This window comes from Sinocyclocheilus rhinocerous, unplaced genomic scaffold, assembly GCF_001515625.1.
Source record: "Sinocyclocheilus rhinocerous isolate Xijiao unplaced genomic scaffold, SAMN03320098_v1.1 scaffold2753, whole genome shotgun sequence".
In the NCBI taxonomy this organism is placed as follows: domain Eukaryota; kingdom Metazoa; phylum Chordata; class Actinopteri; order Cypriniformes; family Cyprinidae; genus Sinocyclocheilus; species Sinocyclocheilus rhinocerous.
In genome coordinates this window covers 52,105-63,486 of record NW_015633528.1, presented here as the reverse complement: position 1 = coordinate 63,486, position 11,382 = coordinate 52,105, and the positions used below count along the sequence as shown (strand labels likewise).

The 11,382-nt window shown below is 40.4% G+C and overlaps 1 protein-coding gene across 1 annotated transcript in view; it reads right to left on the bottom strand.

The window, feature by feature from the left end:
- Positions 1-389: 389 nt before the first annotated feature.
- Positions 390-11,382, bottom strand: part of LOC107744206 (G protein-activated inward rectifier potassium channel 2-like) — a gene marked incomplete at its 5' end in the record, with an annotated part of 15,246 nt that continues 4,253 nt past the window's right edge. The window contains one exon of the mRNA XM_016557729.1: positions 390-1,265. Coding sequence (XP_016413215.1) covers positions 937-1,265 — 329 coding nt within the window. The remainder of the gene's footprint in view (positions 1,266-11,382) is intronic.

Below are 11,382 nucleotides of genomic sequence, written 5' to 3'. Positions count from 1 at the left end.
TCACTGGCGTTAAATGAAATATGTCGGTCACACGCTGTAATCGTTAATCGGTGAGGCGTTCGTTAGTGACATGAGGGCTCGGGTCTTTGGTCTCGTGTGCGAGTGAACGCTGATATGTGTGATGTCTGCCGCTTCTGTTTGACCGAACAAACAGAAACACAGAGAGACTCGGTCAAACGTCTGCAGCATCAGGTTCACTTGAACTTCTTCATCCAGTTATGACTATGAGTTAAAGGAAGAGCAAAGGGAGAGAAAGATCATGGCTGATGACGGTACGGAAGGTTATTGGAGCACACACGCACGATTACACACACTCACACACACACACACACACACACACACACACGCTTGCACACACACACACACACTCACACACACACACTCGCACACACACACTCGCACACACACACACATACACACACACACACACACATCAGCCCCACAATCCCATGCAACACGAGTGCACCGCCGTCCTCCTTCAGCGTCTGCTAGTATGGCCTACAGTACTGCAAACTATGTACATCAGAGTCAGTCGACTACAGGACCGTCTGTACATGCGTGGATAAATATGTCTGTCGCTATTCCAGAAGGCAGAATATACGACTCCGTGCCGTATCAAACAACCTCAAACCCAACAGATATATACAAAAAATACAAATGCAAATGCCCTAGAATAGATCTATATATATATTCATATACATATATAGGTTTTAATCTTTGAATTACAAATCTGAAAATATCATTTCTTATCTTTAAGAAAAAAAACTGGTTTCGGGAACCATGCAGTCGCCCGCGCCCGCGTTCTTCAGCGCGAGAAAAAGCGCGTGAGATGGGGTCCATGTCCCGCCTCGGGGCGCTTTCCTGAGCTGACCTCTGACCTCTGACCTCAGCCAAACGTCCGGCGGCGCAGAGGCGAGGAGAGATGCGCGTGTGCTCCTACACTTTGGACTCGCTCTCTATGTTGGCGACGTCTCCGTTCCTCTCCGCCAGCTCCTCAGCCTCGCTGCTCCTCTTCTCCTGAGAGTCCGGCAGCCCCTGTGTGCTCAGTCTGCTGGACACTGACCAGGTGAGAGGCAGACGGCAGCGCGCCATCATCTCCGCCAGCTCTCGCGCGCTGCAGCTGGGAGTGTTGGTCTCGTAGATGTCGTGGAAGCTGTTGTAGTCGACCTCGTAGAAACCGTCCTCCAGCGTCAGGACGGGCGTGAAGCGGTAGCCCCACTTGATCTCGCTGGCCACATACGAGCTGCGCGCCTGACACGTCATTCCTGAGGAACACACACAACCAGAACTGAGGTCAGGAAGCCACAACACCATTCAGAGCACAAATGCAGGGCTGGGCGATTTTAGCCATTAATTAGAATTTAATGTTTTGCCACGATTTTATTTTTTAGAAATCGAGGAATCGCGGTTTTGAATAGAAATATTAGCAAACGTTAGAATTAGACACTTTGACAATATGCCGGTGATAACAGTAAAGAGAAAAGAGTGATTAAGCGCTCATATCACACAGAATGAGCTTTTGTATTAATAAAGATGTGACGCGGCAGCGGAAGAGGAAACACATGCAAGAAGATGAGAGTGAACTTCTCTTAACTTGAACACAGTAAATGATTTTCTTACTTAGTATTTCTGTCTTGTGTTCTAGTATAAATATCTAAACATTCTTGAATCAAGATGCATTTACTGTACAAGTGAAATTACTTAAGATATGGGGTAATAAAAAAAATAAAAAAATAATCTTAATTCAAAGGCTAAACAAGATTATTTTTCTTGCCCCATTGGCAGATATTTAGCTTGTTTTAAGGAAAAACTAATTACTAATAACTAATACTTAATATCTTAAATCATTTTACTTGTACAGTAAATTCATCTTGATTCAAGAATGTTTAGATATTTATACTAGAAACAAGACAGAAATACTAAGTAAGAGAATATTTTTTTGCAGTGTAGACTGTTGTTTCATGCAAGAGACGAGTGCAACAGCCAAACACGTCCATGTTTACACAGAAAACCAATGGAAAAGCAGCGCAATCGAATAAAAAACCTGTAAAGAACTACTGCTGTATGTCTGATATTTCATGTTTGCATCACGGTGACTGATGACTGAAAGCTGCTGTTCATTGTTTTTACAGAACATTTATAGTTAATAATAGTCTGCTGCTGTTATACCTGCAGTCATTCTGAATTTGAATTACCTTGACTTTTTTTAAAGCATCTTCCTCGTATTATTTCTGAACATATAATATGTATAAGACAAGTTTGTACAAGATGTAGTTGTAGTTTGCAAAGAAGTGATTCGTTTAACATTTACATCATTCATGTGTGCTGCACTCGGAATAGAATTTTCTTTAACTAGAGGGTTAATAAAGAAAAAGTGAATCATGTTGTAGTTACATTTTCAAGTTGACTAGTTAAAAATCGTAAAAATCGAGAATTGGTCAAACGTTATGAAAAAAATCAAGATTTAAATTTTTTGCCATATCGCCCAGCCCTAATTTATTGCATTTAATCTCAATCACAATTTCTGCTTCTCTCATTTCAAGATTCAAGATTTTATTTGTCACATACTCAGTTATATATATATATGTAATATCATGCATAACCAGCACTGAAATGTAGCCTGCAAAAAGCACTGATCAGGGATGGGCAAAGATACATCAAAATGTATTTTAAAATAAAATACCAAATACCTTAAGTGTATTTTAAGTGTATCAAAATAAACTACAAAATACAGCAGCAACACATGTATCAAAATAAACTAGTGTATTTTTGTATTTTAAAAATACAAAAAAATACTTTTACAAGGGAGCATGAAATTTCTTGGCAAACCGTCCATCAGTTGCCTGTTTGATCAATCCTTCAGCTTTACACTGACTCTGATGAAGTAAACCATGTTTGATAGCAACAGCTTTACTCAATAAATCTGACATATGCAACCAATATTCACATATCCCTGTGATCTCCCAGATGAAGGTTAGTTTTAAAGTAACCAACAGTTTAATGTTAACAGTTTGCGATGACTCATAATTGTGTCCTGATTGAGTTTCTTGGTGTTTGGTAACGAAGGGCCTACTTTGCATCAGCAACACTGACTCGCTGACAAACAAGTCCTTCATTAGAAGACAACTGCGGCACCTGTATTCATAGCAACTCTAGTTTCTAACTAATAAATCATTTGATTGTTAATCATAATTATAATAATATATTATGTGTCAGGCAGTCACTCATGCAATGCTATGCAAAATCATGATCCTAATAAACAGCTACTTCAATTAGGGTACAATATTCAGAAATCAAATATTTATTACAAAACAGAAATACATGATGTAGAAGACATTGTTCATCCACCTCTATACTGCATTCAATTTAACAGTGAAAGTGTATGAGTGATAAATGTGTGACAATTAAAAATGAATACATCTCTGGTTTTCTAGAAGCCACTGTTTTAAGTGAGTTTTAAAGGTGTTGAATGTAGGACACTCTCTTATTGGGAGGGGCAAACTATTCCAGAGTTTACCGCCTATTATTGACAATACGTTTTGTCCAAAAGTGGTACGCCTAAATGGTATCACACAGTCCCCATTTACAGAGGCCCGTGTGCTACCTCCGCTTTCAAGTCTTTGGAAAAAGCCATGCAGCGGAGGGGGGGCAAGATTATGTAACACTTTATATACCAAACAAGCATACTTGAGACGTTTGAAATTGTCAAAGCTTAAAAATGTATGTCTCTCTAAGATGTCGCAATGGTGAAATGACAATGCCTTTTTATCAAAAGTTTTTATGGCTTTCTTAAATTAGAAATTAGATTCAATACTTTTAAGAGTAGTTGTGCTAGTTAATGACCAATTTGTAAAACAATACTCAATATGTGAAAAGATCATAGTATATAGGAACAACTTTGCAGCTTTGGTGTCAAGAAACGGTCTAACTTGTTTAAAATTCTGCAAATTGAATTTAACTTTATTTGCCACCTTTTTTACATGACGTTTAAATGTTAAGGTGGAGTCATATGTGACTCCTAGATACTTGAAATCATTAACAATATCAAGCTCCTGTCCTCTAAGGAACACATTAGAATGTGACACCTTCATATTTTGTTTGGTAAACGCCATACAAACTGTTTTTTTGGTGTTTAGGTAGAGACATGACTTAGTAAGCCAGTCATCAATGTGAGCCATTGCAGATGTAAGTGTGGATGCTATCTCTTGGTAGTTCTTAGCATATGTAAAGATTACAGCATCATCTGCATACATCTGAACATCAACATTTTTACATGCCTCTGGCAAATCATTTATATACAATGTAAACAGGATTGGACCAAGTATGGAGCCTTGGGGGACCCCTACTGGACATTCACAGAATGGAGACTTTGAATCATTAATACGAACACATTGCTTTCTACTGGACAGGTATGATTTTATCCAGTTGAGAGCTTGTTCAGAGAAATTGAAATATGTTAATTTAGATAAAAGAACTTCGTGATTAACAGTATCAAAAGCCCGCTTTAGGTCTAGAAAGACAGCACCAACATAAGAACTCTTATCTAGGTAGCCTTTAACCTTTTCCAAAAACAAACAATTAGCTGTTTCTGTTGAGTGATGGGCCCTGAACCCAAATTGCATAGGGTGAAATAAATTATTGCTTTTATTGAGATGTTGAATTACTAATTTAGCCACCCATTTTTCGACTATTTTAGAAACAACAGGCAAAATACTGATTGGCCGATAATTGGCCATATCTGATCTTTCACCTGACTTAAAAATGGGTGTGACCAGGGCCATCTTCCATGCTGATGGCACAATGGATTGTCTTAAAGACTGATTAATCAGATATGTAATGGGCTGTAGAAGGATCTCTTTATGCCTTTTTAAAAAATTAGTATCAAGGCCATAGATATCCATGGCCTTAGAATTCTTTAAGCCACTGATAGTATTTGCTAATTCTATTTCAGTTATTTCTTGTAGGTGGAAAATCGGCTGTGCATAATTAATGGAACAAATAGAATAGCTAGGTGAATTAAAAAATTGAGTTATTTCATAAACAGAGTCTAAAAAAAATTTGTTTAATTCTGTAGATATGATGATCGGATTTGTAACTAATTCAGTGTTGATTTTCAACTCTAAATATTTATTGTTATAATTCTGTTTTCTGCCAATCAGCTTGTTGATGGTTTGCCATATCTTCTTCCCATTTCCTCTTGCCTCTTCAATAGTATCAATGAAGAAGTTGGCTTTAGCTTGTCTTAGCCTTTTTATTACTTTATTTCTTAAGGAGGTAAATTTTTGTCGGTCTATTGTAAGACCTGTTTTTAAAGATTGTTTCAATAATTGATCTCTTTCCTTCATAAGTTTCCTACACTCTTCATTTAGCCAGGGCAATATATCCCTGCTTTTCTTTTGGCTCCGCTTTCTGAGGTAGGGCCCCATAAGTATTATAAGAGTAGAGTATTACCTGAACACACAGAGTCCATCAGCGAGAGCACCACGTGTTTGTTTGATATACAGTTTGTTAGAGAACTTTCATTCATCTGGTGTGAGATAACGCTTTAAGCCAAATCCCTGCGTCCTGCGCTGCTGTGACAGGAGAGCGTTCACTGCACCGTTATCAGCAGACAGCAGCCCAAGCTCAAGAACCCTCCAAACCAGCTCTAGTGCAGCCGCAGACACACTCACACACACACACTCACTCACTCATTGTTAATCATAATTATAATAATATATTATGTGTCAGGCAGTCACTCATGCAATGCTATGCAAAATCATGATCCTAATAAACAGCTACTTCAATTAGGGTACAATATTCAGAAATCAAATATTTATTTATCAAGTATTGGACACCTATTTGGAAGTTGAAAACAAACATTTTAGCATTCAACAATTATTAAATGCTCAATATGTTTTGATTTTAACTGTAGCCAGAACAGAACTTGTGAAGGAGTATTAGCTCAACTCCAAACACTGAATCTAACAGAAGTATCGAGGACACAAACACATTAACAGTGCAGTAACAGTCTGGGCAAACTACTGAGTAAGCACCAATCAGAGGCCGCGTTTTTATGACTTGAGTGTGTGCGTTTGACTGTGGCTTTAATCGACACACATCGAGTGAAAGCTTCATTCGTGACAAGCGTTTGCTTTCTGTGAATGTTTCAGTCGCTTGAATGTGATGACGGTGAGCTGGGGTGAAACTCGTGCTCTCTTTCTGTCTTGTTTACAACGGCTTCCTGATGATCTCAGCATACCGTGGTGAAATGACTCAGATAATGAGTGAAGAACACATGTTTGTGTGTGTGTGTGTGTGTGTGTGTGTGTGTGTGTGAGTGTGTGTGTGTGTGTGTGAGTGAGTGAGTGAGTGAGTGTGTGTGTGTGAGTGAGTGTGTGAGTGAGTGAGTGTGTGTGAGTGAGTGAGTGAGTGAGTGAGTGTGTGTGTGTGAGTGAGTGTGTGAGTGAGTGAGTGTGTGTGAGTGAGTGAGTGAGTGAGTGAGTGTGTGTGTGTGAGTGAGTGTGTGAGTGAGTGAGTGTGTGTGAGTGAGTGAGTGAGTGAGTGAGTGTGTGTGTGTGAGTGAGTGTGTGAGTGAGTGAGTGTGTGTGAGTGAGTGAGTGAGTGAGTGAGTGTGTGTGTGTGAGTGAGTGTGTGAGTGAGTGAGTGTGTGTGAGTGAGTGAGTGAGTGAGTGAGTGTGTGTGTGTGAGTGAGTGTGTGAGTGAGTGAGTGTGTGTGAGTGAGTGAGTGAGTGAGTGAGTGTGTGTGTGTGAGTGAGTGTGTGAGTGAGTGAGTGTGTGTGAGTGAGTGAGTGAGTGAGTGAGTGTGTGTGTGTGTGTGTGTGAGAGTGTGTGTGTGTGTGTGTGTGTGAGAAAGAGAGAGAGCAGGTTAGAACAACAAACATTCAGCATATTTGATCGTGATAGACTTATAGTCAGTTCTGTTGAGTGTTGATCAATGAAACACTGATATTTACCCAAAACATTTTCCAAATAAATCACCACATGGATATGAAACTCATCAGCATGTGCTTTCATTTCCAGAAGAAAGCATGAAGTGATACTATGTGCTGTATGTCAAGAGTCTGTCAAATGAATAAAGATAAATGTAGAAAACAAGATGTGATGGAGAAGCTTAAGACAGAACAACAGTAAACCTCCATCCTCACAGCCTCTTTACACTCCTGTTCCATTAGATGCAGAATAAATGTGACACGAACACTGAGCGAGTCCAGGGTTCAAAGGTCACTGTCTCCAGTCACAATTCAAACACTGTGTCACATCTGTGAGCGCATCTCGTGTGCCGTTCCCTCTGCGCTCTCAGAGCTCAGAAACAAACACACAAACACACACACACAGCCGCTTATGTAACACGTGTCTCAGAGTCGCTCTGTCGTGTGGAATCATGGCGGGAGCTGCATCACGCTTCATCAGCCTCCACTGTATTTATTCGAGACACACTCCACACACACACACACACACTGAGACACACTCCACACACACACACACACACACACACACACTGTGGCTCAGGACACGACACAGAGCTGCTGCAGAACCTACACGACGAGCAGAACAACATTAAAGCTGAACAGCACAAAGAACGCGTCCCTGTCGACATGTGTCTTGTGATGACACGTGTCCTCCTCATGCGTGTTCTCATCACCATGGCAACAGGTCAGCTGTGAACACGTCACCAGCTGTTCCCGTTCCCCAGTCATGCCCTGAGCACCCTCGACCTCACCGCTGCCTGAAACACAATCAATCCTGAGGAACACTTCTCTCTCCAGGAAATGCGTCTGAGAGTTAATGCGGAGACATTAGACACGAGGATGGCTTAAACTCCTCTCTCTGCGTGTCGTGATCTGCACACGTGGCCCTGCGCTACTGAACAAGAGACAGAAGACTGAGAATCCTGCCGCAATGATGACAGATCCATCGCGTGCATCATAACAACACCAGTAATCATAATAAGAGTAACACTCCGGCGGCACGGTTTAGATAAGGTTGTTATATAATGTCAGTGTGTTGTCCTAATGCTGCGCCGTCGCCATGGCAACCGCATTCACAAACCCTCAAAATAGCATCACAGTTGCAGAGAAAGCAAACGCGCTGCTTGGTTTTTTTTTTGCCCTCCGTTTCTGAGCGCGACTTTCCTGTTTATCTCAGACTATTTTAACGCTGAACTGCAGCTCATAGAAAATGAGAAGCTATACCACTGAAATCAGTCTCAAAGGCCATTAAAAATAGTGGAAAATCTCTAAGAAATGAGCAACCGCAGACGTCTCCATCTATTCCACAAACCCGATAATAACTGAACGGACACATGATCATGTCGAGGAGTATCGTGTGTTTCTCGAGCAGTCTCTCGCTGGTCTTCAATGTGAACAGATGGATCTCACATCACGCACTCACTGTCGGGAAGAGCTCAAATGTGCAGAAGATGCTGGAAAAGCAATGTGAACACCATCAGAAGAGGGAAACTTCTCAACAGGATCATCTGTGGAATAGATGGAGAGATCTATTGCAGTGTTTATTATAGTTTTTTTCAACTACTCGCACACATTTTCAAAACTTTGCCTCTTTTTTTTCAGAACTTCACACACAGATCCAAGAACTGCACACAAAATGCAAAATTTGCAGATTTGGTGTGTGCTTCTGCTGTTTGAGTGTCAGCTTTCAGAAACTGTGTGACAAGTGAAGATTGTGTGTGTACGCAGCTGAGAACAACTGTAAATGATACATCCGTGTGCATTGTTTTGTTTAAATGCACGAGTTCTCATGATCCTGTCACTCATACATCACAGCTATGAGCTAATCAATTCCTGATCGACAAAATTATACATTTTTCTCGTTCGAGAAGCCGTTTCGCAAACTTCGACGAAGGTGATGCTTCATGATTAAACTGCTCTAATAAACTCTTTTCTGCTGCAAACACACCAGGTCAGTTCAAGCATCACTGCACTGAAAAGAATCAAATAACTGGATCGGTGTCTCTGCATCAGTTCTGATGCGTGTCGCTGCTCATCTTCAAATGAAGCTGGAGGAGTACAGAAAGTGAGACGCTCGATGGTCTTCTAAAGGTGTTACGTCACTCCGGCCGAATCACACACTCATCTGAAGCGACCGCAGCGCTTCACTGCAGATCTCCAGATCCATCCACCCTCACACAGCAGCTGCTGGTCCTTCAGGGGAACTACACGGATCATGAAAGTGGGAAAAGATCATCACGTGAGAAGCTCAAAGTCTTTAATGATCCTCGGGCACACGAGGTCAGGTCACGCTCATCTATCGTGTTTCCAGTTCTGGACTCCAGTGGGATTTCTGGGATATTTCCCAGCACACAGAGCCTTTATAAGCCACTGTGTATTGATCTGGCACTATATTTATATCGTGAGTCCTGATGTGAGCTCGCTCCTGTTTCAGTCTTTCTCTGAGGATGCTGTTAGAGCGATCGTTCACCCGAAAACTGAAAATCTTAGCATTTACTGAAAAATGATTTAAAAAAAAAAAAACTCATAAGTGTCCCTGCAGCACAAAAGCAGTGTTAAGTCGCTGGGGTATATTTGTAGCAATAGCCAACAATACATTGTATGGGTCAAAATTATACATTTTTCTTTTATGCCAAAAATCATTAGGATATTAAGTAAAGATCATGTTCCATGAATATATTTTGTAAATCTCCTACCGTAAATATATCAAAACTTAATTTTTGATAAGTAATATGCATTGCTAAGAACTTCATTTGAACAACTTTAAAGATGATTTTCTCAATATTTAGATTTTTTTGCACCCTCAGATTCCAGATTTTCAAATAGTTGTATCTCAGCCAAATATTGTCCGATCATAACAAACCATACATCAATGGAAAGCTTATTTATTCAGTTATGGTCCACATCTGAACTCTGAAAATGGTCTGGAAAGACATGAGTAAATGAGTAGGTGATTAAAGCATGACAGGATGTTCATGCATTAATGTAAACGGTCCGTTTAAGATCGTGTGATCTGTGACACACTCATTCAGTTTGTTTTTCTAGCTTTATGACCGTCGTGTCAGTTTTATCGTCTAGTTGGACAGTGACGACCAGAGATAGGAGGGTTACTATAAACACACTCTGGCTGAACTGACTAATTACGCACTAGAATACAAGTCGTAACCTAATTCAAATACCACAATATGAAATTAACACTGATTTGATTAGCCACGTATGCAAATATGGACAAAATTAACTAGATGACTTTAACCTGCATGTCAGCAAACCGAAGTAATACTCTCCTCATTACTTGTGTTAGATCAGTGGTTCTCAACCCGCGGCCCGTCACGAATTCAAATGCGGCCCACCATGCTGAACACAATTTAAAGGGGTCATATGATGCGATTTCAATTGTTCCTTTCTCTTTGGAGTGTTACAAGCTCTTGGTGCATAAAGAAGATCTGTAAAGTTGCAAAGACTAAAGTCTCAAATCCAAAGAGATATTCTTTATAAAAGTTAAGAGTCAGCCAAACCTACCTAAAACGGCTCGTTCTAACACGCCCCACATGTCTACGTCACTATGTGCTACCTCACTATGTGGGAAGATTTGCATAACGCCGCCCAAATGTTCACGCAAAGAAAGAAGGCGTAACTTTTATTCTCGCTGTAGTAATGTTGTTGCCGCCGCCGCTGCCATGTTGTGAATACGCTGCATGTTTCGTTGTGAAAGCGAAACTACTTTGTTTGGTCTTCCAAAAGAGGACGATATCTGCTTCGTCATGCCTAGAGCTGATCCGTGCTGGTCGCTGAGGGAATATTTCAACTTCGCGCTGTCGATCGCCGGATCGGCTTTCACCGTGGACGAAACGGAGTCCAGCCCGGGGTCATCACATGTGGTTGCCGCAGACATCACAGTATGGTGAGGGGCGTAACATTTCCATACACGCTTGAGGTATTCGGCCAATCACAACGCACTGGATAGCTGGCCAATCACAGCACACCTTGCTTTTCAGACCGATGAGCTTTGTAAAAATCAACGCGTTTCAGAAGGCGGGGCATAGAGGAGAAACAATAATGTACAGTTACTAAACAAATATAAGCTATAATGTTTTTGTTATGTAAAATTATTTAGTTTTTCATATATTATTTTCAGACATGAGCAGACCTGTATCCTACTCATGTAGCCTAATTAACGTTGCGTATTTAACGAACACTTACAAGCACGCACTTTGGCAGAATTCAATTCAAATAGTCATCAGCAGCCATTAGTTCTGTAAAATTGAGCATCAGAATGGACACATGGACTACATTAAAATAGTTCAGTTTTGTATGTAATGGCAAAGTGATTATATTTCGTTTAGTTTTTTTATTAAGTTAATTTAGAAAAACGTTTGGAGCATTTTTTGGTCGTTAAATATAAGTTTTAATT